Genomic DNA, 27865 nt, shown 5'->3' on the forward strand with positions numbered 1-27865 from the left:
GGTTTAGACTGGATATTAGGAAAAATTGCTTTCCTGAGAGAGTGGTCAAGCATTGGAACAGGCTGCCCAGGGAGGTGGTGGAGTCACCATCACTGGAAGTGTTCAAAAAATGTGTAGATGTGGCTCTTCAGGATATGGTTTAGTGGGCTTGGTGGTGTTGGGTTGATGACTGGACTTGATGATCTTAAAGGTCCTTTCCAACCTTAGTGATTCTGTGATTCTTTGAATAGAATCATGGAATAGTTTGGGTTGGAAGGGACCTTAAAGATCATCTAGTTCCAACTCCCCTGCCATGCATGAAATGCATGAAATGTTTTTGTGTCAAGAGTTTTGCTGGGTGCACTCTGTTTCTCCTATTGAATCACAGCCCTGGGAAATGCCTACAGTGCACATATTAAAAATATGGGGAAATGATTAATGTGAGCCCAGCACTTGCTTTCGCCAGGTAGCACCAATGCATATGTTGCAGCCGGTATCTGAAAGGCCTGGACATGGACCGCGATGTAGTGTGTGACTCATTCCTCCTTCCGGATGTGAAAGCTTCTGTACTGCTCAGCAGGTCTCAAGACGTTTTTTCTTGGGTAGCATTATTTGCCATCGCTGTATCACAAATTTTCTGAGGTCAAGATTTAGCTAGTTAATAGGAAAGAAACAAGGATTTTCAAGCACTTGTTGACAGGGTTGTGCTAGGCTGAAAATCTGGAAGCTGTTGGACTTTTTCTTAAGAGCAAACAGCTGGGGCTTGTGGAGGTAAGTCTGTGGGAGACCAAGGGTGAAATGCAGCACGGCAGTAAATAGGCTGAATGCTGAGCCCTGCACTTCTGAGCACCAGAAGGGATCATTCGGGTCTGAAGAAATCCAGTCCTGGCTTTTGACACTTGGAGAGTGTTTGTGTTATTGACCCAAAAGAAAATGGGACAGGTTTTTGTATGGGAGGAAGGTTCACAACGTTACTTTGCCGATGTTCAGGTCTGAGATCTGTGCACGTGAGTTTTGTCCACAGGCTGCTGCCAGCAACATAAAACCATCGCGGCTTCTGCTGTTCAGTCTCAGCTGGATCTTAAGGAAACTCCAAATCGTACAGCCAGCACAGATACATTCCTCACTCTCTTCTGCCTCTCTGAAAGTTACTTTTAAAGATACTGCAAAGATCAGTGAACTGCTGTTACATGACAGTTAAGTGTGTGTGTGTCTATTACTTGACTTGATTCCATGAACCCTGATTAAAGGCTGAGTGTGTATTTGTATTTCGGTGTATTATTAACTATTGCTAATAAAAGCCATTTCCAAATTTGTATTTTTCCATGAGGACCAGGTTTCTGGAAAAAAAAACAACACAGCTATACTGCCTGCTGCCCTTGAAACGCGTGTTTTGGGTTTATCTGTGTTTCCAGGTAACTAGAGCTTAGACAAGCAGCGTTTGCTTCTGTTTTAAATTAATTTAACCTAATCAGTGCAAGGCTCTGGTGCCTTCTCTGTTTATACGTTTTGAAGCAATGGAATAAGCAGTCTCTCCAGAATCAGCTTATTATCAAGTTCCTTGTCATGTTTGCTTCCCCTTCCAGCCCCTCCACTTACCACCACTTATTAAAAGGCTAAAGGTTACAGCACGCGGTTCGGGACACTCTTTAGATGAGCCGGCTCAAGCGCCGGCTCCTGTTAGTCTGGAAGAGCTCGCTTCCAGCTGCGATGGGGATGAGGGCACGTTCACACGTACAGAGATGGTCCAAACCTCCCCCCCATCCTCTGCTGGAAGGGGACGCTGGCTTAGGAGGGGCCGGCTGCGAAAGGCGAGTGCCGCGCCAGCCCTCGGGCTGCGAACGCGGTGCAGGAGCGCTTGTGGCTGCTAGCGGGGACGCTGGACGCCGTCCCACGCGTCCCAGGCTCTGCGGGGCGGCCCGCGGTCGCGTGGCTGCCCACGTTACGGGCTGTCCCCAGCGTGGGATGAGGGGTCTTGGTGCGGGGGCCAAGGTTGTGATGAGCCAAGACTGTCCAGTCCTAACCTGCTCCCACGTTTCCTGGCTCCCTCTGAAAGCCGGCTCTTCTTCCAAGGCTTTTAGAGCAGTTAAAAAAACAGGAAATACTGTGGCTCTCGTAAGTCAACCCAAGATCACGGTTGCCAGTTGTACAACATTTTGGCCGAGGAGTAAGTTCAGGTGCTAAGCAGCCACACTTCCAAATGCTTTGAGCTGCAGCCATTGCTAACAGCCGCGTTGGGAGCTTTGTTCTCCGAGCATCGCTTGTATTGTCTGCAGGAAAAGGTAACTCCTAACCGTGGATGCTGGTAGAGCAGGTTCTCTTTGGCTCAGCCATCCAAAAGCAAAGAGTTTCCCTTGGAATCACGTTTTTCCAAAGAGGGTGCAAAGATGGGGGTATACTTGGCCCATGGTCTCGTTTCAGAGCCACGTGCGGCCACCTGCAAGTGCCTGCTCGTGTGCTCCTCCGGCTTCTGAGTTTTATGGGCAATGGAAAAAAATATTAATATTTTCCTGATTGGAATTTCAGGGGAACGCCTGTTGTTTCTTGGAGATACATGCTTTGGAGACGTGCACAGCGGGGATAAAGGATGCATGTGGAGGCAGGAGGCAAGCTGGATTTGTTACAAGTATTTGCCGTAGTTCTGCTCTAAGGTGGTATAATTCACTCGATTGCATTTTCATTCGCATAAAAATAAAAAAGTTCCTTCTTCCAAAGAACGAAACACTTCCTATCTATGCTCTGGTTAAAACACAACTAATGCCTTTTCAGGGCAAATTATTAAATACAGACTAAGCCAAAAATGTTGAATGAAATGGAAAATATTTAAGAAGGTTTTCTTTAGTAAAATGAATGTGGCATAGAGTGTGATGGATAAAGTTGATGTGCATCTGCTAGAAAAGTCAGTCAAAATCTGCTGTTCCCTGCATTCCTTTTATTATCTTCAGTTACTTTTGAGACCATTGAGGATTCTCGGTAGTGAATCTATTAAATGTAAAAAACATAGTTCCTTTTTCTCTAGTCAGGGGAGAAAATACCACTTAGAGCCCATATAGAATGTGATGGTTAAATAGCATTTTTATTTCTTCTGAATTCAGTTATTGCTGTTCTGGTTTTTCTATTTTTCTAAGCTCCAAGCCAACTAAACCTGAATAAAAGTTCCAGAAACCAAATAACTGTTTTTATATGTAAGCTTTTCTTTCAAAGTATGCAAAAAATGCACAAAACCAAGCAAAAAAAAGGCAAAAACTTGTGTTTGAATTTTGATCCTAGCAGATCAATGTTATGGATGAGAAATAATTCATTTTTTAAATTAACCTACAGCCTTCCAATTATTTTCAATAAAATACCAGGTTTGAGGAGATTTCTATTAAAAATTCATAGCTACAGCTATGGAGATGTAACTGTATGTGATTCCCTGGTTATTTTACCCCCTAGTCAGACTGAGATCCATTGAACAGAAAGAAAACTTGGAGCACAACTGTGCATAGCTGAGCATCCTGGCTGTTGGGTATACTAAATCTCATTAATAAAAAGGCAAGCATAATTATAGCAGGTTCACCTGGAAAAATAAACTATTTCCGCCTTTATGTCTTGATTTGAAATGAAAGCCATGAAGTACATCCTTCAGTCACCAAAAGTCTGATTTACTATTTGATTCTTGTTCCTCAAGGCAGTTATTTTCGTGGTGGATTTTTATGCCCCCCATTTAAATCCTCTTTGAGAAGAAGTTGTTAAGCCCATTTACAAAGGGCAAATGGAGGGAATTACTTACCCAGTACAGGTAATAACACCCACCAAGGTTTACTGGGAAGCTTAAAAATAAGTAGCTATGAGAAACTTTGTCCCAGAGGTAGAATAATTGACTGTTCTTCTTAAAAACAACAACAAAAAACTCATTGAAGAAATTTTCCTTTCCCTCATTTATGTCCCAGTATTATATTCTATTTCAAAAGTTCTGCCAGAAAAAAAGGATGTAATAAAGGAATTTAAAAAGTTGAAATATGATCAAAGGGTGACCAAGTAAGCTTTGAAAACTTAAATAGTTCACGATTTGTCTTCAAATGAGCAACTGATTCACAGCAGTAGCAATTTTAGAGTTTTGAAAGTAACACCAGTATGATTGTATGATTATTCTGGATTTAAAAAAACATTCACTGGTTGCTGGTGTGGGGTAGCTAATATGTTTTACGTTTTCACCGTAAAAATTTAAAAGATATGTAAATACAAGTCCTAAATATCCTAAATACCCCATGAGAGCCAAGACTGTGGCAGTCTCAACCCCAATTCATGTAAGGCTGCTCTTAAAAAGTAAAAATAAGCAGGGGGGAGAGTTATATTCACTTCATATGGGAACATTTTCTTCAAGTATAAAAACACCCAGTAGGTTGGCTTGCAATTACAACAGAAGTGACCCTGGGCCTGAGGAAGGCCGGGGCTTAAATCCTCTTTTATCTGAAGGCTCGGGGTGGCTGCGGGTGCTCAGCTAGCCATGTGCTACATGTCCAGTGGAGTGAGGACCAGAGAAAAATAAACCAAATATTTCCTTGGGGCAGATTCCCTGCTCTGGCTCTAATCAGCAAGTTATTAGACGTTTGAGGTCTCGGCGTTTCGCTCCGAAACATTTTTGTTTGAGTGTTCGGGAGCTGATAGTTTATATTAAAACATTCTGCGGAAAAATACTTTGCAGGTCCTCCTCGTCTCCTGGATGGCAGAGCTCGTGGGCTGAGCACCGACCGAGCACCCGGCGGCACCCGTCTCACTACGGGGGGCTCTCGCCTCAGCCCCCCTCCTTTCCCAAGCTCTTTTTGGGAGCTGGGGAGCCAGTGCAGAGGAGGAGGAGGAGGAGGATGCGTTCCCTTCCCGGCTGGAAGGTGGCTCGGGGAGGAAGCTGTGTGATAGCTGCTGCCCCCTCCCGTTCTCCCCCCTCGCGCAGCAAACTTGAACGTGAAAAACATTTTGAAATCCTGCTCTTATCTCTGTTTTCCCAGCATTTTGGAGCTGGTTTGGGCAGGAGAGATTAACAAAGGCAAGGCTATTCACATGAAAGCAACGTGGCTTATGAACAAAACGGTGACAATTGGAGTTTTTATCAGCCCTCAAGGCTTGTAATGTTACTACTCGTCTTTCTCAAAGGCATTCAGACTTTGACAGCCTCCTGAGACCAGTGCTCAAAAAATACCTTACCTAGGGGAGTGTTGTGGCTTTTTTAAGAGTGGGAAAACTGAAGCACGGGGAAGGGGAAGCATCCTGTTCAAGGTCACAGAGCGAGCTGGTGGCAGAACCAGAAATAGCACCCAGAAATTAGTAGTTTTTTCTGTATTTCCTTTCCTGTCACCGCTGTTTGCTTGGATACCCAGATAGCTGTGTGTAAACAGAAGGTTTCCAGAGCGCAGCAGCCGCGTTATCTGCCTGATTCATCCAGCGATGATGCAACCTGGAATCCAGATTTCTGCAATGCCTTCCACAGTCGTGATGCTGCAGGTGACATCACTGGCCGTGTTGAGCAACTGCAGTTTTAAACTTGTCCCTACCTGAAATGCCAATGTCTGAGTGAGGCCCTTCTCACCGTGATTTTATTCCTTAGGCATGGTCAGGTCCCGTCTGCTCATGCCCCTGGCAAAAATAATTGACTTGTCTCTTTGCTCTTCTTAACCCGGTAAGGAGCCCGGGAGCTGAGAAACTCAGCTGTGGATGCCGATCCCCTCTGTGACCCACCAGCGGCTTTGTTGATTACTAATCAGGTTCTCAGTTTGTGCAAACTCCCCAGGCCCAGGAGCTGTCAGGCTTTCACCGGCTCTCAGAAGCCACGAGACACCTTTTCATCACTTCTGCGAAGAGAGAGCCCCGGCGTTCTCCCCCAGCCAGGCGTGGGAAGCAAGTGCGGCCGGGCTGAACCTCTCTCCCATAGAGCGGATCGAAGAGGAAGGCAGCGAATCTTAGATCCCTGGGAAACAGGAGGGCTCGCTTTTGAGTCACCGAGTTGCTGTTAGGAGAGGATGATCAAGAACACTGTAAAACTTCCTCCACTCTGGGAGGTGAAAAATGAGGTTGAAGGAGAGCAGTGAGTCCTTTCATGGGCATTTGCTTTAGGGACGTAGCAGAAGTGCCAAAAAGCTGCGCAAGCAGACGGCCGAGCTCCAGCAGCCGACGTTCATTAAGGAGCTACAGGAGTGTTCCTTACTTTGCACGCACAACTCCCAACAAGAGGGAAGAGCAAGACTTCGGATGCCACATTCCCTCTCCTCCTTGAAAGCTGATGCTTTATTCATCCTCTGGAGCCTTGGCTCAGGGGCCGGCTCCCTTGGTAGCTATCCCTCCAGGATGTCGGCAAAGCTTTGCAGCACCTTCCCATGGTTTCTCAGAGCGTAGGAATGCTGTTTATGTTGTCAGCTTCTCATCAGCGCAAATTAACGTTAGCAGATGGCACACACGTATCTGCCTCTCCAATTCTCAGGAAGCGCGGGATGGCTTTAATGGGAAATGAATTATTCTTTGTCCAGGATGTTTCACTGATAAAATAATAAGAAGTTTTGTATGTGTGCCTTGGTGGTCCAGTACTTCTGTGTCCGTCTACCTTGTCTGGAAGTACCAGCTGCAGATTTCATCGAGGTCTTTGTGTCTGGCTTGGTTGTCATCATTAGCAGAGCCTGCGTTTTGTAACAAATCTGAAAATAATGTTGATGATTTATTTTGGCAGCAGACAATTCATCTCCCACCCTGCCTGCCTCTCTCTGGTCTCTTTTGGTCACTGAGGAAAACCAGGAAACCAGAAGACAAAATTTATCAGCAGAGATGAGTAGGTGGTAATTTTGAGATAGCATCGCTTCTGAGTGTCCTTTTCTGATTATAACTACACTTGAAAAGAGACCTTTCTGTAGACTCGAAGTGCTGAGATCTGACTCTGCCAGAACCATTCTCAAATAGATCATTAAAATATACTTGGCAACTTACCCAACTTTCTTCTGTAACCTCACCATTTTTCCACTTGCAAAACCCTAGAAAGCTGTGAACCGGGGCCCGGGGCACAAGCGATAGGTGATAAAACACCCTTGCAAAAGTTAGGAGAATATAGATGCTGAAAGTAACCCCTCTCTTCTGCCTGAACATCTTCACATGAGCTTTAGAAACCTGCCTCCTTGGCCAGCAGCGCTGCCGAATGTTCAGTTGCAAATAATTTTGAGCTGGAACAGGTGGGAGGCTATTTCGTTAATTGACTGCAAGAATTATTATTTTCGTGATCCCACGGTGCTGTTGCAACTGGTATCTTCTGACAAAGAGGTTTTTGGCTAAAACCCATGTGGAGGCAGCGATGGGGAGAAGGAGGGGCTGCCCATATATAGTGGAGCTGCAGGGAATGGGCTTGGGCACGTCTGCTACGGGCAGACTTGAGGGCTACGAAGGGACACGAATGGTGATGAATAGTGACTATATTTCTTTACCTTGTTTCAGGTTTGTGAACTTAATCTGGTGGTGGTATTTGGAGCAGTGGCTGTGTGGGTTCTGTATCTACTCTTTCTCCTGGACGCAAGAAAGAGGATGTGAAAGAGAAAGTTACTTGCAAGCCGTGGGGTTTCGGGGAAGTCGTGACAGTAATTGTTGTAATTTGCTAATGGGCAGCATGGGGATAGGGGGTCAGCACCGACCGGAAAAAAATCTTAAAAACCTGTTTTGTGAAGAATCTAAATGTTTTGTTCGGTTTGGCTTTTTTTTTTCCCTAATATCCGAGGGAGAATAAACAGGTAACTTTTGTAACCTCACCTCCCCCTTTGTTTCTTTTTGCTGCAGGGAGCTATCAAATGAGCAGGGTCCAGTGTCCCTCGGTTTCGCATTTTTCCTTTTGCCTCTTGACTTGCACAAAGTTGAGGAAAAAGTTTAAATATTGGATGGAGAAAGGAAATAAAGCAGAAAAGGTTTTACGTCGTTGGTTGGAGGCTACGCTATGCTCAGCAGTGAGGCTGGGAAAGAAGAAACGACACTGCTCAAAATCTGGATGTTTCTGAATCTTTTGGTTTTGAAGTGACAGCAGAACCCCTCTTGAAGTAGTTTTTTAAACAGGAACTTTCACAAGAAACTGATAAAAAAGCTCCCCCATCCCTCCATATTACATCGAACACCCCAAAATGGCATTGTTTGCTCTCGCGAGGCACCGTGGCAGCAGCCCCCGATGTCCCTCGGGCAGCTGGGCTGTAACGTGCCCCGTGCCCCACGGGGGACGGGGAGGGGGTGCCGGGGCAGCGCCGCAGCGGGGCGAGGAGAGCCGGGCTCTCGCCGGGCCCGTGGGCTGCTCCCGAGGCGGCTGAGCCGTGCTGGGCTGGCGGGGGGTCCGGGGGACTCGAGAGCGTCAGCCCCGCAGGGTCGCAGCGTGGCAGCCGGACCGGAGGGCGACGGCGCGCCTGTGTGCGGGGACCCTGGTGAGGCTGGTGGGCTTCTGCGGGCAGGGCGCAGACCTGAGGGGGGACGTCTTTCTTTGTGGGGCTGGCTTGGGGGTTTTAAGGTGATGGTGAATCACTGTTCTTCTGCTATTCATGTCTGAGTATCGGTTGTGATTCTAAACCCGAACTGACCACCCCACTTTCCAAACGAAAGCGTTAGCTAAAGCTCCAGGCATGTGCTTAGATTTGATTAAAGATTTTTTTGCAGTAGTTAAACATGATAAGGCAGAGGGGGGAAAAAAATTATTTTTAAAATATGCTCTTACTCTTCCAGATCTGCAGTTATCCTCACTATGACAATAATTTTCCAACGCTACTTTTCAGTTATATTTAGAAGTGCATTTTCTGTTCCTTCCCTCTCCTTTCTGTGGAACAATTGTGCAACTTTCTTTTTTTCTTAATATAATACTGTATTAAAATTAGCTCCAAGACTAAAAAGAGTCCTCTGTGTAGGAAGGTAACTACCTTCCTTCCTAGCGCTTCCCCTGGATCTTCCACTGGGATTTTGCTCCTGGGGTTGTCGGTTTGCTGCGGTGTGTAGCTGTGCTTTCCCTGGCTGATCTCCCCTCTGCTCTCCCCAGCAGTGAGCATGCAGAGTTCAGAGGGTGGATCAGACTCAGCAGCTTCTGTGGCACTTCACACTTCTGCATCAGCCCAGGCTCCGGTGGTACAGCCAGTGCCAGCGTCTCAGCAGGTAACGTATGCACAGCTGGGAATGCCGTTTCCATGGAGAAGAGACCTGTTTTACTGGCATATGTATTTTAATCCAGGGGTTTTATATGAGGGAGGGGATCATTAATCAGCTCGCTGAGGTAGCGGGGAGAACCTGTTGCTGGACTTTGTGTTGGTGAAGGCCGTAGACATTTCACATGTTAGTCCTACAAATATGCAAGCTTTAAAACAAGAGATTTAGATTTTAAGATTTATATTTTAACTTAGCTACCCAAGGAAGTAATTTCGTGCTAGTTTGGTGTTTGCTTCAGTATAATATCCTGTTGTCATTTTTTAGCGTGTCAATAAAAGCAGGAGAAAATGAAACTTAAAGGCATCTCTGCAAATAGGGTACCAAGCTCAACCGAGAAGAGATGGGGAGAGTGCTAGTGTGGGGAGCGGGTGAAGGAGCCACATGCTGCTCTCTTCCTTTGGTAGGTGGATCCTGACATTTGAAATTGGGGGGGGTGGGATTAATGATTCATACAGGTTAGTGTGATGCACTTGGGAGGTCTCCTGTACGAGAGAAATGACAGCTTCAGCTGATGAATGAAAACTGCCTGACACGAAGTGGGAAGGGTTAAGTTCAACTGGTTCCTTTTTATGCCATTTGGGGAACTATCAAAAGAAGTTTCTGTCTCAGGAAGCCGGAGGGATAAGAGGATGGGTGGGTGTAACTTAGCTACACCCTTCTCCAACTCCCAGATAAGAAGAAGTAGCTGCCTTTGGATGCTGATGAAAAGGAACAATTAAAAATTGTGGTAGTAGCATTCGATTCACCAGGAGACTTGGACATTTACATCGTGTGATTTGGTGCGTGTTTGGCCAGCGCTCTGTCATCTCTCAGCCTTCTCATCTTCGATTTCTCAGGGTGACGTTTCTTGTTCGTATTGTAATGATGTGGATACCGCTGATCAATAGTGTCAAGTATCTCAGGCATCATCAGTCATTAGTGTGAATTTGACTGTGACAACATGTTAAAGAAGTTTAGAAAACCCATCGGTTTTGGATTATGAAATTACCTGTCCAGCCTTTGCTGGTGCTGTCGTCATGACACGTAGTATCGAATGGAACTCCATGGATTAAGGAAGACCCAGAGGACTGTGGAAGACTGCCGAAGAGGAGGAGCATCCAGAGCCTTCCCTTCTCACCGGCAGCACAAAGAAAATATTAGGAATGAACTACTGGCAACATGACTGGTGTGAGACTTCAGCCTTTGGTGTTGTTGATCACTGGTCTACCTTTCAGTGTGAGCAAAGGCTGTATGAACAGGATGGCCTCATCTTACAGGTCAGGGATGATTAATTTTTTTGGTTGGAAGGTATTAGGAGCAACTGGACAGGCGGTGACAAATTACACAAGTAGCTGAGCTGGGCAGCTGTGCCAACGGAGATGTGTCATTTGGTAAAAACAATGAGAGAGAATAGGTAAAAAGAAGGAGGAAGGCATGGATCTTGCTGAGACTTTGATGTAGGTGGCATTGCCAAGGCCTGACTTGAAAAAGGGACAAATGTTCCCATCGTGCACTGGTTACAAGCTCTTTTGGAGACAAAATGGGCAAAGTGATGGCTGGCATAAGTGTACGTTTCCGTATCGCTAGCTCAGGTGCAGGATCTCCAGTGCATCCAGACTTACTGAAGGTCAGCCTAGGGAGTGGTGGTGTAGAGGCTGCCTAGAAATCTGGGCAATTGTCATATTCCTATAATTCTGCTAGAATAGAATCTCTGCATGGTTAGAAAGGGCGTGTTGGGAGGGTGTCAGAGGGCTAAAAATCATAAACATAAGGTAGCCAGTAATTGTCAAGGTATCTTCTAGGATTCCTGTGTGATTTTTTTGCAGTTTTTGTTCTGTTACCCCAATCTGCTGATTATTTTTAAAGCCCCAAGCCACAGAGGCTGACTGTCTCCTTGGAGAAAGTCCTCATCAGTTTAAGAGGCCATACGGATCTTTGGCTTGAATGTTTCCTTTCTTAGTGTCATGCAGGTATCCCAGGCTCTGTTCCCATGGGCCTCACTGAATTGTTTCTTTCCATCCACCACATCCCCACACTTACTTCCCTGAATCTGCAAGGCGCTGAGCACTCTACGAGGCGCGCGTCCAACCTCAAGCTGAATGCCAGGCATAACACAAAGAGCAAGGGGATGACAGAAATGACAGTGAAGAGGTAGAGGACAGTGTTCAGAGTGACCTCCGCAGGGCCCCACAAAGCGTTTCTGTGCCCTTGGTGGCACTGAAGGGAGATGCAGAACCATCTGAGCTGTGGTGCTGGTGGAAACCGTAAGGGCTGTGGTGCCTTGGGGAGCATGATTTCATGCCGCAGGAGGCAGAGTGTGGTTTGGTATAGCAGCCATAAGCGCAGAAACTTCGCAGACATAGGAGGAAGATGTGAATGTGTGAGCAGTGGTTCTTGTTTAGCTGCGGCTGAACCTCAGGTTGAGCTCCTCCCATCAATCAACTGTTCGCTGTTATTTCCTTGTGTGGGGGCTTAAAGATGGTCCATGTCAGAAAATGTGGATTCGGGTCTCGGCTTTTCACAGGTTTAGGGTGCTGAGTTCAGGCTGGTGTCCGGTGCAGATTGTGTTGGAAGGATGGGGCCACAGGGATGCTGAGTAAGGGGTACTGCTGCCTCTGGAGCAGGTGGCAAGCATTCCATGGAAGTTAACTCACCTGTGTTACAGACTGAAAGTAAGTGCATGTTAATATATCTTCTTCTTTCAGAGGGTTTTGGTCCAAGCAGCAGGCTCCGCTCCCAAAGGAGCGCAGATGCAGCAAATCTCTGTTCCCAGAGCTCAGCAGGTTCCACAACAGGTAATATCTCTGGGGTGAGACATCACGCAGGGACCCCTGTGACAACAGGACCCCATGTCCCACATGACATTTGAAACTGTGCCAGAGAGCTGCTTAGAAAAATCCATGGTCTTAATTAGAGTTGTGTGCAATTAGAGAACTGGAGATCACTGTGAGAGCAGCTTTCTCCATCTCTCTCTTCCTTTCTTAGACTGATGGCGAAAGAAACTCTCAAGGTATTTAAATTTTAGAAAGAACCTTTACTGTAGCAGTTGTCTTTCATGCATTTGAAGATTTGATGGATGCTTTTAATTTTTTAATTGCCATTTAAAAGCGGTCCTCCTCTGATTTTTTTAGAGGCAAAGTGTTTGGGATATTTTTTTAATTACACAAATAAATGTACTGACCGCATGTGGCTTCATAGAAAGCTAAGGTGACAGAGAACCATGCAAGTATTTTTATTTATCTGAACTTTGCCTTTTGCAGTCCTTGTTTCCTAAGAAACCAGGCATATGTGGTGCTGCTTCATGTGGACAGTGAGTCTGATTCTCTTGACTTTTTCCTCTAGCAATTTTTTATTTGGTTGCACAGTTTCACAAAAAAAAAAACTTGACAGAGAGCAACTACGTCCCTCTCAGACCAATGACAAAGGGGGCTGGGGTGCAGATGGATACTGCCGACCTCCTCTCCGAAGGAAAGGCTGCAGCATGATCTCACCCTTATTAGTCAGCGGAGAGCCAGCCCTGGGACATGTGTGCAGAGGAAACCCAGCTCCATTGTTTCCACTGCTCATGGAGCAACTACTTATTTATTTATTTAAATTTGACCTTTTAAAATAAATACGTCCTTTGGGATTCCTAAGCATGTGGGCTTTTTGTTTGTTTTGGTTTTCATTTTATTTTAAAAAGAAAGCCTAAATGTCAAGGTAAGGTTGAAAGTTGTTTAAGGATGTAATACGCAATTTCTCCCATTGTTCCTAGGCAATAACATCTCCGTAATTCGCGTTTATGATGCTTGTTTCAGGTGCAGTCCGTGCAGCATGTATATCCATCCCAGGTCCAGTATGTGGAAGGAGGAGAAGCTGTTTATACCAATGGAACCATGTAAGACTCTCTTGTGGGCTGCAGCAGAGCCCTGTTCCCCTCCCAGCTCAGTTGAGCCCTTCGGTCCTCCCAGGCTCCTTCCACCCCGGCGCTGCTGCCGCCGCTGCCCGCCGTTGAAAGGAGGACGGGGAGGAACCATTTCGCGTGCGGCGTTGTGTGCGCAGGGGTAGTTTTAGCCAGAGTCTGGCCTTGGAGACGGCATTGACCTCATGGAGGGGCTGCTCTCCAGGGAATCTGGCTCCCCACTGCATAAAAGGGTCTGGTATTTTCCTCTGCCCAGCCCACTGTGTAGTGAGGTGGGGTGGCCTTAGGAACCGGAGCATAACTGCTAGAGGAAGAAAGGGTGTTTGTAAGGTTTCCTCTTCCTCCTGCCTGGTGCCGCTGCTGCCCTCCGGGATGCTCCCAGCCCTCTGCGCCGAGGTTGCCTACAGCGGCTGCAGAGCGACCCCGGGGCTCTGTGCTCTCGCTGTGGCTGTGGGCCCTTGCTCCAGGGCTGTTGTGGGACTGATTAACGTTGTCGGGACTGACTCCTACAGCACAGGGTTCAATTTCTGCAAGGTAAATCCCACCAGCAATGGAGTTGAGTTTTTTTTGAAAGGTGGTCCAGATTTCGGAAACTCTTGTCCATGAGATTAGATCCGCAAGCTGCTCTCCCCGTCCTGACCCTGTTGTTCCTTTGACAGACGAGCTGCCTACTCCTACAACACCGAAGCTCAGATTTACGCCCCCAGCAGCGCAGCATCCTATTTCGAACCGCAGGGAGGTGGAGCTCAGGTGACTACAGCGGCATCCTCTCCTACAGCCATTCCCTCTCACAACATGGTGGGCATCACCATGGACATTGGGGGAAGTCCGATCCTCTCCGGCTCGGGAGCCTATCTCATTCATGGGGGGATGGAAAACACTAGACATTCTCTGTCACATACTTCACGCTCCTCTCCAGCAACGGTATGTAGCCCTGCAGATGTTGCAGCTCGGGGGCCAGGAATTATTCCAAGGGAACTGAAAAGCCTTCAGAAAATAAAACTTCCTATCGTTATCGCTGTGTATATGTCTGTATAACGTGCCATGCAAATGCAAGGGAGAGAATAGACACTGGTGTACTGCAGAGATTTTTCAACGGGAGTTTGGAATGTCTCTCTTGCTGGTGGGCAGAGGCTTGTCAAGCTTTCTGAGTGGATCACTGAAATTATGCAGCATTGAGATAAGAGAAAATTCTTGGGGGTTTTGGTTTTTTCCCCCCAGCAAATTGTTTTGGCTTTCTAAATCGGAAGAATTGTTTATATTTACATTTTCTAATAAGTATAACATCTGAACACGGGACTTGGCTTACCCAAAATAAAGAAATCTATAAATACACTTTTAATTAGGAAGAGACCTGAAAAATCCATTATTAACACAGTGGATAATTAGCACATAAGGTATGTCAAGCTGATCATGCCATATGCACAGTGATCAAAAAGTCTTTGTATGTCTCTCCTGCACCATTGTGTATTCTATCCATGCCATATGTTACAGGAAATGTATTTTAGGGATAATACTGATCAAACAGAAATGTTTTAAAGCTCTAATTTTTTTAATCATGTCCCTCCAACTGTCAATCGAGGTGCCAGGTTGCTAGAAGCACAGCTGTACAGCTGTGTGGGGCTCAGGGGGATACAGCTATTAACCCAAACCAGCCTTTTTCCGCAGCTAGAAGCCACCAGGGCTTGTATCTGAGAATCTGCCAGCCCTTAGTGGCAGCTGCTGCCAGGAGTGCGTTGGAGCTCATTTTCTGGGACACTGCTCACCTTCCTTTCCAGACTGACTTACGTGTGTTTATACGTTTGTATGTAAGCCTAATTACAAATGTAGGTGTAATTCAGTGTCTGTGGACAGATTTGAAAGTGTGAACAGCACCACCCAGGGAGAAAAACAGGAGCCATTTGCTACTGACTACTCTTGAAGATCGGGCCGGTTGGCTTGTACTTTCTTTTCCCACTGAGTTTTAGAGTATAGATTTCGTGGGTTTTGAATCTTTGTGCCTTGAAAGGTTGCCTTTGATCCTGGAGTAAATGCGCTCTGCCTTAGGTAGAAGTAGGGGAAAACCTTTTGCTTTGGTTGGAAGAGAAAATAACAGATGCATCTGGATTAGCTGGGGTTCATTTCTTGTGTGAGAAGTGTGTGTGTGTATTTTAACTGTTCATAGTTAAAAACTAGTGCTGGACCATCTTCTGATTTTTGCTCAAGTGTGTTATTTTGAAGGAATAGCTGCTGATCTTGTCACCTGTTTGGGACTGCATCTTGCAAAGCTGCACGACGTTACTCTTGGTTGGGTTTTTTGTTTGGTTTTTTTTTTTTTTTTCAATTTTCATCATGATGGGGACAATGTAAAAAGCCCAAGTAGAATATTTGTCAATAGAATTGTCCCATGAACAGATTTAGTTCGTAGCTGTCTGTCACATGAGATAAAGCTGTTCAGGAAAAAAAAGATTTAGGAAGTGACCTTTATGAAAATGCATCTGAAATAAATTCACTCTGTTGCATGTAGGAATGAACTTTCTGAAGGGATTTTAACACAAAATGTCTGTGGCTTTTGTGGAGGGGCTCAAGAGGGTGAGATAGTGCATGGAAGACGGTATAGGGATGTGTCTATGTGTGACTTTCAGTTCTTTCAGCACAGACCAGAGTCGGATGGGGATAGGGCAGAGCCATGATAACTTTGAATTTTGCATAATAACGGGTGGACAGATAGTTGAAGGCTTAAGGAGAGCAATGACTAAGTCAAATCAATGAGTAGGAACATTATTTTTTGTTGCAATGTCTTGTTTAAATAGAGACTAGGAAAGGCTGGTGTTAAAGAGAGGCTGTAGTCCTGGCAAAATGTATTTGGGGCAGGATTAAGAGTGTTGTGGAGAGAAAGAAAAGTACAGCTCATGCAGATACAGATAAGGAAGCCATAGTGTTTGCATGTGGCCTTGGGGCTGTAGTGCAAAGGGGATGGATGTCAAAGTGGCCAGCAATGTGGGGGCTTGGCAACTGAGATGCAGCTGCAGGGAATGGGGAAGCCAGAGGGCTTGGAGGGTGTTGAATGCCTGAGGCAGAGCCGACACCGAGACCTTGGAGGGGAAAGCAAGGAGGGTGTCTTCAGAGGAGACTGGGAACAAGGTAGCGCTTCAGAATTAGCAGTCGTGCAAGAGCTGCCTCAGGAGGTTGAGGGATATTTGGTAAAGACTGTACGTACACTAAAGTCTTCAAATATTTACAGGAACTCATCCTCCATATCTGCTGGAATAATCATGTTCTGCTTCATCGAATGGGCTGAAAGAGCACATGAAGAAGTCCCATTCAATGTCTGTGCCCCTAGAGCACTAGTAATCTTCATTTAAACTAGGCTATACCAAGAGAGGAAATCCTTGAGACCTCCCATAAGTGGGTCCTCAGAGCTCCTCACCTTCATACAGGGCTCTTTAAGAGCTTTTATTTTAGTCTTTCCCCTGTAATATTTTTTTCTGCAGATGTCAGGTGTCCATTTGTATGGGACGCTTACCAAAATGCCAAAAGGACAAGCTTGTGTTTTCGTGCTTGCGTAAGAGGTGTTGCTCAACTGGCACAGCGCTGCTCCTTGAGCAGAGGAAGGAAATGGTGTCTCCCTCTAACACTGACTCATTTCCTGAAGGCTGCATCAGCAGTCAGTCTTTGGTTCCTCATGGTACATCACGGTGTGCTAGACTGTTTTCTCAAAAAAAACCCCACGGACACATAGTCTTAGACTGACCCGTTTTGGAATTCAGCGGTAGCACTTTTGGATGGAAACCAAGGGACGTGTCTGGAGGTGCTTGGACCAGAGTATCACATTCAGAGATGGATATGGCACAGACTGTGTCTTTGGTTGTTGAATGTTACTTCAGAAGTTAGATATGATTTATTCTGTTCTCTCACCTTTCCGACAGAGCTTGGCTTTGTAAATGGCTGGTTTTATCTCTACTTTTATCTTCACCATGCTATGAGTCAGTGCAAACTGGAGTACAGGGAGCTAACTAGTATCTGAAGGAGGCCATGGGCAGATCATTGTGCATGTGCCTACGGATGAGTGCACGACCATGCATGTTAAATGAGGACAGATGCTAGAGATAGCTGCTGACTGCAAGTTTTACTGGCTGATGTGTGCTGCCTTGTCCTGCCTGCACTAACAGGTCACAGGTAACAGGGTTTTGAGAACATCTACTGGAGAGAAACAGCAGGTTCTGCTCCTGCCAGTCCCTTAATGTGGGTTTGGTGGTTTTTTTTGGTTTGGGTTGTTTTTTTTTTCCCTTTCTCAGCTGCAAAAAGCTTGTGCTCAGGAGCACAAGAGTTCTGGGACCAGCAGCCATCTGCTAAGTAATATTGCCAAGCGAGCCCCAGTAGCAGAAAGGAGGAGACAAGAGTGGGTCCAGGCACAAGGCAGCAGCCGTAACTGGGCTATAGAGAGAGGGAAGGGAGGGGGCTCTTCAGGGGCCGCAGTGCCTCACCGGGACCACCTTGCAGAAGCTCTGAGGTCAACGGTAATGAGCACAAGTAGCACCAAGATGTGCCAGCCTTGTCTTCGTGGGAAGAAGCTCACTTAATTGAAACCTGTCTTCTTCCTTCAGTCCCTTTGCAGTTCCCTTCAGTAGCAAAGAGCTCTTATCCATTACAGCTTAGGCATTCTGTGTGCCAACCCTCATTGTGCCCGTTTTATTTTGTTGCCGTTAGTTTTTTGTCAAAATGTTAAGAAGTAATAACCACCGAAGTCATTATTTCCCGTTTTCCTTGAAAGATCTGGGTAAAATGCACCTTCCTTGTAGCAAATCTCCTTTGACCTGCTGCAGTGAATCTGCCTGGTGGTGTTTTGGTCTAGGCATGAAGGCGAAAGGAGAAGGAAGGCTGCTTCTCTTTTATAAATGGGCAGTGCATATAGCGGAAGACCAAAAGCCCCCTGGTCTCGCTCTTTCACCCTACCAGGGACTCTTGCTGCGTTGTTAGTTTGCATGCCATACAATAACGTCTCTGCAGCTTCATCCCATAAGGACTGTGCCTCATCTGTTTGCCTCTTTTTCACAAGCCTATGGATATAAAGCATTAATCATTCAAATATTAATAAAGAAATAATAATCCTGGCTGTTGCTAACTATCTGATTTCCTTTCTTTTTCTTTTCTCCTTTTTTTTTTTTTCCCTGTGCACATTTTCTTTAGCTTGAAATGGCGATTGAAAACCTACAAAAAAATGAAGGGATTACATCACACAAAAGCAGTTTGCTCAACAGCCATGTAAGTTGCAATCGGAATTTACAACCTTTTTCCTGCTTTGGTAGGAGCATTATTTGTAGCCCTTTGGTGTATTCAACAGCATGAGCCACTCAAAGCAGCCTGTGATTCAGCTGTGCTGCCCAAAGCAGCCCATTCCCAAGAAACAAGAATCTGCAAAAAGTGCCATGATGTTAATGTTTGTTTATGAGATGCTCTGCGTTCTGTTAACTGCCTCTACCCTGTGTTTATTTAGTTCATCTGCCTTGCAATGGAAATTGCTGGCAATTAGATAAACACATTTGAGGAAGTTCTTTCCTTTCACTGGAATTGAAAGATGGCTGGAAGATAACTTGCAATTCTACAGCAATAACTTGGCGTGAATCATGACAGATATCCCTTAGATAGCACGTACCAAAAGCCTACTCCTGTAAATGCCTTTACTGCCTCTTTCTATGCCTCAGAAAGACCATTACTGTTACAATGCTACGCTAAATCCATTTGCTAGACCTCTCTCTTCTCACTATGCCAACAATTTCCCTGCTTTGTGTGAAGTTCCCAACTGTTCTACTGGGCCTACTGCATCACAGTTTATGGCTCCCATGCAGTAATGCTTAACGGTGAGCACATGCTTGTGTGAGATTTGAAGGGTCTAATTCAAGTCCTGTTGAAGTCATTGGACTTGCCTTGACTTCATTGTGTTTTGGATTAGACTGAAGCATGTTCTGCACTGATAAATCACAGTGCACAAAATGGTACTTCTTTATTCTAACAGATTTCCTTTTGCTTTGTAGTTGGCCGTAGATCTGTTGTCATTCTTAGGTCCTGCAAAAAAATCTTTGCCTCTCCACTCTAGAGAAATAACCTGAGAAAATGAAAGGAACGTTAAACCCAACAGTCTTGATTCTCTTAAGCTGATGTTGAACTCCAAGACAGGGTTTCTTGATGAGCAAAATCCTTACTTCAGCTTCTGAACATTCTTTGTTGTAGTTGGGGAAACACAAACCTGCAGAATCTGGCTACTAGTTCCTGTTCTGAGCATCTCTGTGCATCCTTCCTGTCCCAGGCTGTGGCCGTGCTCACACGCCTGCGCTGTGCCCCGAGCGCCGCGCAGGTTTGTCTAAGGGTAATGTCGCTCTGCAGAATTTTTCTTGTTCGTCCCAGTGCAGAAGGGGACAGAGCGGAGCAGGACGGGATGGGTCATGGTGTGCTAATGAAGGAGGTTTGAAAAAAAGCAGGAAAAGGGCGGAGGAAAGGAACCGAAGATAGAAGAGAGATTTCATCTGACCGCAGGCTGCGCAGGATGGAGTTGGGGCCCGATCCGGCCTCTGATCAGATCCTCCCCACCCTTGTCTTGCAGAGTAGAAGTAAAGAACTTAATGTCTGTCTTCTCAGGTCACAGTTCATAGTTTGGCTTAAGGCTTAAGTTCTGTTACAAATTCTAAAGCAAATAAACTCCTTCCTGAGCACGTGTGTACACATCAGCTCTCCGCTCCTCCCTGCTGAAGATGTTGGTCCAGGCACAAGCCACGTGTTGCCCTGGGTAGCTCCAGGCCTGGGGTGGGAGATTCCCTCTGCCAAGGTGCAGAGCCTGAGCTGAGGAAACTTGCGGGGCCCTTGCTGCCCTGAAAACTTCCAGTGTCCTTGCTCTGCCTTCCCGGAGCACGGAGCGATGTCTGCAGACGTGTGGGAGTAACGAGGAGGTGATGGTACGGGCAGTGCCGGTAGGAAACGCGGCACGTTGCAGACCCACATCAGGCAATCTCTTTCCAGACCTGGAGGAAGGTCGGTGCCGTTGTCCGGGGAGGCTGTGCGGCCTCTGCCTCGGCAGCGTCTCCGGACTAGGCTGAATGAGCCGTGCGACTGGGCTGGGAGACCGGGCCTCCCTTGGAGGCGAGCCCTGATCTGAGCAGGGGGCTGGGCTGGAATCAGGGGGTCATCATCGAATGGTTTGAGTGGGAAGGGACCGTTAAAGGCCATCTCGTGCATCCACCCTGCAGTGAGCAGGGACACCTTCACCCAGATCTGAGCGCCCCGTCCAGCCTGACCTGGGATGTTTCCAGGGATGGGGCATGGACCACCTGGGGACTGGAGGCTGCCAGCGGTTGCTCCCAGCCGCAGCGTAAGGGACAGCCCGGCGAGCGCGCGGCGCGGAGCCGCCCTGCGCGTCTTCCTGGCACGTGCTGCGTCGCGCGGGTTTCTGCTATTCGGGATGTTTCGGTTCCTACCTCTTTATGTTAAATCAACAAAACAAAAAACCAGACAGAGGGTTACCTATCCCAAATGCTTGTGTGACTGACGTGCGGTATTGTCGGGCTTGTGCATGAGAACCAGAAAGCAAAGCAGCAGGTGATGGTGATTTGTCAAGGCTGAAAGCAAAATACGAGCTTGACAAAAGCAGTAGCCGAGGAAGTCATGAGAGAATTCCAACTGCACTATTAGTTGTGGCTAAATTGCTTTTAGTTTTAAGGTTGCAGAGTTTTTCATTGTGTTCTGTCCCTCGTTTTAAATTTCACATTTTGCAAATCTGTAAATTCTTAGGATAATTTTTTATTTTGTTGCCGTCAGCAGATGTTTCATGCCAGGAATCTTTGGGGTTTTTTTAAAACAAACAAGGAAAACTAAAGGTATCTCAGTCAAGAGGGAATTTTTTACGTAATGCTTTTAACAAAGTCAATGTGAAATGGAGCCACACTTGATAACTTAATTTAGCTTCAAAAACTCTCTGAGAGGTTACTTAAGTGCACTTGAAATATCAAATTTGGAAGCCTAAGCTAATGCTAATACCCCAGTGACACATGATGTTTCTAATGAAACCATGTCAATCTATTACTGTTACAGAAAAAGCTCTGCTCACAAGCGTACTCCAGAGTCACTGGGTCAGAGGATTATTTCTTTGCCAATTATGAGCTCGCAGATGATGCAAAGAAATTTGAGAAAGATGACTACAATTTTTGTTCACGAATGCCTAAAGCTATACGCACCTAAGGAAGTAGCTGGATGCTATAACCTGCCTGAGGCCCTGTGGCTCCTAGATATCCATAGCACTCATAGGAGTAGAGGGAAAATTTAGTTTTTCCTCACTGCCTGTAAAACAAAAAAAAACCCCAAACCCCCAAATACACACACACACACACATTCCCTGTGCCCGAATGGCTCTTTGGTAGGTGCTGATGGAGTTTTTCCCCTGAGGAAAAACATTAAGCCCCAAATGGTGTTTAGGTGGAAACACCTAAATGTGACTGAAGAGAGAGGGAGGAAAACTGTTAAAGGGAATAATTCTCCCTTGCCCTTGGAGGAATGTAGCGACCTAATGAAGGATGAATCTCCTGCTTGGAGGAGAAAGATGGGCGATGTTGGAGCTTGTGCTCGCCTACATGGATGGCTCGAGGCTTAACTATGCACGGGACCAGAGGTGACAGGCACTTGTTCTACAAAAGAGGCTTTTCAAGAAAATGTATAGTTTTTGATGAAACTTTAATTGCAAAAGATCGGTGGGGCTGAGCGGGGGACTCCTGGTGTGAGGGAAGCGTTTCTCCCCGACGCTGAGCTCAGGATGCTCGGCAGGCACGCAGGTGGTCCAGGTCCATCCTAACTCTGAGCTGGACTGGGTGGGGGCTTAGGAACCTGCTCCTCTTAGTCTCGGATAAAAACACCTTAAATATGAACTACAAATGTTGTCTTCATTGGTCTCTTTTTCATAGAAGTGTCCATAAGAAAGCTTCTCCAAACCTGGACCTTCACAAAAAAAAACGGGTTTTTCTTTTCTCAGAGTCCCATGAATTGCTTTTTGCATCCTTAAAGAGTTGACCGTGAATCAAACAAGGACAAGGTTTTTGCTAAAGATTTTTTTTTAAAAATCAAAACTAACAGTCAATAGAAATAAAGTTAAAGTAGAAATGAAATTGAAATGTTCCCCTGTAGTGCCTATAACAAACAAAGCAGCGTACGGCTGCTTAGTGATTTTATTGGAACCTGTTTGTAGCATAAACAGAAATGAAACTGTAGAATGTCTTGTCATTGTCACAACTGAGCAAAATTTAAAGTAAACAGAATAAGGGATACAAATGGAAAGAATCTTAATGTTCTCATTTTACGTGGATGGTCTGTTATTACTGATGCAGGAAGAGCAAAAATAATTCTTTTTTAAGCTCTTTTGTGTGTTTCGTAATAGATTTCTAATTCAATAGTGGGAGTTCATATTGTGAAACTCTGTAATGTTTAAAGAAATATAAAAAGACACTTGCAGAAAAAGAAAGCTGGAAGGGAATATTCTAGAAATATCTGGGATTAGACTAAAAATGTCCAGGATGAAATTTAAATGAGAGGGTTTTACCTATATCTGAATTTTCCAGAGTAACATGCAACTTTTATTTTTTTTTTCAGGGCTTGGAATTAGAACAGGTTTAGGGAATAAATCGCTGATCCATGTTCAGTATCTTCCATAGGAGAAATAAAATAAATGGTTAAAAAAAAATAAAGAACCTTCTTAATCATTAATCTTTTAAATGCAGGAAATGGGCCAAAATTAGCACAGATGTGGACTACTTAAAAACTGAGCTCCTGCTGGTCTTCTATGTCAAAACCACTTTTGTTAGAGGTAGCTTAATGGCGGGGGGGAGGCTCAGGGCTACAGAATGGCATCTTGGGGCTTCCCAGGGATGTCTCTTCAGCACGAAGGGACACGGACCGTTAGCAAACACCACCTCCTAGGACTGCAGGGTTTGCAGGTCAGAAGGATCCGTGGCAGAACACATCAAAGAGTGTCTGAGGTGATGTGTAACTGGAGGAAGGTGGGAAGGTGACAAGCAGCTCTGGGAAAAACAGGGCAGAGGGGGAAATGGCCAAGACGTTTTGCTGCTTCCAGCTGTGGCAGCCCCTGCTCTGCTCCAAAGGCCACCAAAACTGATGGATCCAGTCATTTGAACTTGTGGTTGCTTTGGATCAAACCCAACTCATGAATGAAATAGTTTTAACTGTATCAGCTTTGGATTCGGCTCATTTAAATTTGGCTATGTGGACGATAACCACAGAACATATATTCATAGGTGTAGAAAAGCGCTTGTGTGAGAGCAAAGTTGGATATGAAATACATAAACTGAAAATAGAAATACATAAACTGGAAAGAACTCGATGGAGCGAGGTGTCAGAGATGTCACCGCACATTTCAGGTTGTATTTTCACGGAGTTATTGATATAAAACTCGAGTAGTATAGTGGTGAATTGGGACCCCAAAGTTTCACCAAGAGGAAATGGTAGAAGAGAGGCAGATACTGGAGTCCCAGTGGAGAGGACTTAAGCATAGACCAACTTGTACATCCATGTGCATGGTTAAATCCTGCTGATTTCTAGACCAAGTTTGTGCTCAATTACAATATGTGCTTGAACTATTTGTTGTAAAGAGATGATGATGTGGCTGATATTTTGGCACACGTAACCTGAGTTTGTTTTGCCACTGATCTGGTGCGAATGCAGCTGCTTCTGGCGGAGCTGTGGCTCTGTGGGTGGGGGTCTGGGCGGAGAGGGAGGTCTTGAAAGTCTTAATCCCAAACATCCCTAACAACAGTGAAGGCGCTCTTACCAAAGCTATTGATTTGAGTCCATTTGTACATCTAGTTCCTTCAAGAAGTCACTTAATATAACGCTTATTTTATTGATGCTGAAGTCATTTAGCCAATTAAAGGAGATTGGGGGTTTTGTCTTTTTGCATTTTAATTCCTGTGCTGACATTGTGTGCTGGGCCTGCCCTTTCAGACCGGCTGGGTATAAATAATTTATATCTAACTGCAAACTTTAATCAACAGAAATGTCAGAAGAAGTTCAGACAGTAAATTTTGAAAAACAGGTGGACCACCTCAGATTTTTAAGGTTGCTTTGGTAACTGTTAATTTTGTTGTTAAGGGAACAGTTGCAGATTTCAAATTAATAAAGACTTTGCAGCATATTTGGTTCCCCTAAAATTTATTCCCCTCAGACAGTATCTTAACATCTTTATTCTTGGAAGACACAGAGCCTCATGGCTTTATTTTGCCTCTGCAGGAGTTCATCCAAATCTGAGGTGGATACTGAGATGGCTGGCGGACTATGGTTTAATGCTTTTGCAAAATCTGACAGCATTTTTGTTGGGTTATTAACTTTGAGCTGGGGTCCTTTTACTTTTTTAAAAATGCAGCTGGCACAAGTACCACTTATATGAATTAACTACCCAACATTGAGTTCTCTTGAGCTCTTAATGTCAGATGGGCTCTCCTGACATTTAAGCGTTGACACTCTTTGATGCAGCCTGTTCCAGCCCTCTTTAGACTTTCATGTCTTCTTTATTTATTTATGTTTTCCATACATAAAGCTCCAGTGGTTGTTGGACAACTATGAGACGGCGGAAGGCGTCAGCCTTCCCAGGAGCTCTCTCTACAACCATTACCTGCGGCACTGCCAGGAGCACAAACTGGATCCGGTGAACGCTGCTTCCTTTGGAAAACTGATCCGTTCAGTGTTCATGGGGCTGAGGACTCGCCGCCTGGGAACCAGGTTGGTATTAATCTACTTTTCAATTAAAAAAGAAATCTCCCACAACTTCTGTCATGCAGACTGAGAACCTATGAAGCATCGTTTAGCAGGCACAAGTCTTTCTTCCGAGATCTACAGAAACAACCAACCATCATGATGTGGGAAAATGTTTTGCTATTCTGAGGCACAGAAGTAATTTCTGTGTGTTGTGATGTGAGGCAAAGCTGCTTTCTCACCGTGAATCAGCAGTGTGAGAGACTTGACAATACAGTTAATTTCAGATACGCTCCAGGTCTCTGGTGACAGCCACACCACACAGTGGAATTTGGTCCAAGTCCATTTCCTAGGGAGATGAAGAATATTTTATTTGAACCTAGGCTTCTTCTAATTCCATTACTCTCTCAAAAAGATGAAGTAACTCATCTTCATGTTTGGCCCTTGTCAGCTGCAGAGCCCAAAATTCTGGTACAGTGAGACAATTTCTTTTACTTTGGGTCCAGTAAAAGTCCTCCATCACAAGAACCTGCACCTACACCTTTGATGCAGACAAGCTGTACAGATGTAAATGGCTTATTTCTTAAATTCTGAAAGCGGCAGGCTGAATCTTGTGACAGAATTTTTTCTTTTAAAACGTCAAAGATCCATATGATGTTACAACAAAAGCATAACATAAGAAAGTATACTTGCTGTAATTACATACGTGTCCTTCAAGGGAGCATCCAAAGTATCTGCACAGCTTGCACAGCTGAGTTTGCTAATACACTTAGAGAAACAGTGATTGCTCTGATTGTGTAACGTTTTATAATAAAATTAAAGCTTAGATATTTGGGCTTTGAAACGAGAACAGAACCAGATGTGTCCAGGGCATTCCACAGCTGGAATGTGGAGGCAACAGTCGTACGAAGAGTAGGGGAGCATTTGGATTTCTGTATATTGGTTCAAGTGCAAGAGCTCTGAAGTAATTTCTCTAGAGGAGAGAAATTCTTCAATCCCATCAAGGATTAAAGAAAAAACAAGCAAGCAAAAAACCCACTTAAAATTGCAAATGTGCAGTCTGGGAAGGATACAGTAAACCTCCATAAATATGGAAATAGCTATCCACCGTTATTTTCTTATTCATTCATCTAGATTATAAATGCAGCTGTTATTTAATCTGCAGGCTCTTAAAATCACTTAAGACATGGCCAAAGGGTACTGCATACCTGAGCACTCAGCGTGTGTAAAGCCCTTTGGTACAGTGACAAAGACCGAATGATCAACCATCCCCTTGAAAAGAGAAAATTCCCCCACAAGGAAGAAAGGGTTAATTCTTTGACAAATACTCCTCTCTTAAATTTCTTTATGTAGTTTTCCAATGAGAAGCATCATTGGATTTCAGATGCCTCCAGACCCCGTCACACTGACGCAGCAAACGAATTTTAAGCATTCCCAATACGAGGGCCCTGGAGACCTTGCCCTTGCTCCCCTGGCTCGGTCTCCTCCTGCCACGGAGGACTCAGCTCAACCGTTGTTAGCGTCAAATTGTCTAAAGCCAAGTCGGACATACTGTCATCATGTATCCATGGCTGCGTAATTGTCCTTCTCGCTCCCAAAAGCAGACACTTGGGGATGGAAAAATTCTAGTTTGGTGGAAAAACTTTAACTGACACATATGTCTAACGTGATGGAAAGACATTCTCCTAAGGAGCATCACAGCAGCTTTACTGACTAGCAAAGGAAAAAGAATTACAGCCTCTCTTGCTTGCAAAAAGCTTTCACTTCTTACAAAAACTACAAAAATGAGCAACTCCAAGAGCAAAGCCGCGTCAAAGCCTGTTGCCGATGCTGTGAAAGTGCTGGCAACAGAAAGACATTTTTCTTAGGATAGTTGACTATTCAGTCAGGCTTGTTTTATCCAAGTCTAGATAAACATGGAAGTTTGTTTTTATGGGAAAAAAAAATCCTTAAACACTAATCAAATAGCAAAGCGTCCCCTGAGGTCTTTCTGTCATTCTCTTTAATAACACTTTCTATTGTAACACTTGTTTTTTCTTCTCCAGTTACCATGGGTTACTTGGAACAAACCTTTCCAGGTTTTAAATGTGGATGTCACTGAACTTTGCGACATGTGGTTTTAAGTTTTATAGGGGATGATGGCATTCGTTAGTTCAGCCATTCAAACAGCGCTTGGCAGCAAACCGACGTGTGCTGTAAGAAGTAGGGTGTATTGTCCAAACAAGCCTAAGAGTAAATTGCAGGGCTACGATGTCCCTTCCATTGACTAGCTTACACTGAGCAATCTCAACGCTGATACTTCCAGGGGAAACTCCAAATATCATTATTACGGGATCCGTCTAAAACCAGAGTCTCCACTGAACCGCTTGCAGGAGGACACCCAGTACATGGCAATGAGGCAGCAGCCCATCCACCAGAAGCAAAGGTAGGTGCTCCCAGCATCTCGGAGCGCGCTCACGGTGCCCCCGCTGCTGCCATGGGCACGGGCCCTCTCCCAAAGAAAGCTGCAAGGCCCGTCTTGGGACTCGTCTTGGCTTGGGAGCAAAGGGAACGTGTTGGGATGCTTCAAACCCAAGTGTTGCTGCAATGCCAGAGCTGAGCTGTGGAAGAGGGGGCTGCAAGTCACTGGCTGCTCTGAGTAGTAGAAGGGTCCAAAACCAATTCTGGTAGGTGACCCCATCCCTGGAAACGTTCCAGGCCAGGTTGGACGGGGCTCTGAGCAACCTGCTGTAGTTGAAGATGTCCCTGCTCGCTGCCGGAGGGTCAGACTAGATGACTGTAAAGGTCCCTTCCACCCCAAACTATTCAGTGGCTCTATGAAATGGCGTTTATCTGCCCATTCTGTTTGCCGGTGGCTTGATTCAGCCCGCTGCTACAGTGAACGCCGCCGTATGCGCCACTTCTCGCTGCCTCCCTCTGACCCAGCTGTGTTAGGACTTCGCGTATGGAGTTATTTGTGCCAAATCGGTGTAAAGGGTCCTTGTGTTGTGTTTGGGTGGGTTTGGGGTTTTGTTTGGGTTTTTTTTGTGTGCAACAGTGCAAGTTAGATAGTGCTGTGGTTAGGCTTGTGTCTGAGTAATTTTGTATATAAAAAACAATGTGCAAAGG

General features: G+C 45.4%; 1 protein-coding gene across 2 annotated transcripts in view; it reads left to right on the top strand.

Annotated features, from left to right (window-relative positions):
- Window positions 1-9000: 9000 nt before the first annotated feature.
- Window positions 9001-27865, top strand: part of RFX2 (regulatory factor X2) — a gene marked incomplete at its 5' end in the record, with an annotated part of 28123 nt that continues 9258 nt past the window's right edge. Inside the window, 7 exons of one of the 2 annotated variants that reach the window (XM_082010988.1) lie at window positions 9001-9105; window positions 11841-11930; window positions 12933-13012; window positions 13696-13960; window positions 18206-18280; window positions 24603-24784; window positions 27063-27182. In XM_082010988.1, coding sequence (XP_081867114.1) covers window positions 9001-9105; window positions 11841-11930; window positions 12933-13012; window positions 13696-13960; window positions 18206-18280; window positions 24603-24784; window positions 27063-27182 — 917 coding nt within the window. The remainder of the gene's footprint in view (window positions 9106-11840; window positions 11931-12932; window positions 13013-13695; window positions 13961-18205; window positions 18281-24602; window positions 24785-27062; window positions 27183-27865) is intronic. The other variant, XM_082010989.1, reaches the window with a different exon arrangement.

The sequence above is a fragment of the Phaethon aethereus genome (genome assembly GCF_964289735.1).
Source record: "Phaethon aethereus genome assembly, chromosome: 26".
In the NCBI taxonomy this organism is placed as follows: domain Eukaryota; kingdom Metazoa; phylum Chordata; class Aves; order Phaethontiformes; family Phaethontidae; genus Phaethon; species Phaethon aethereus.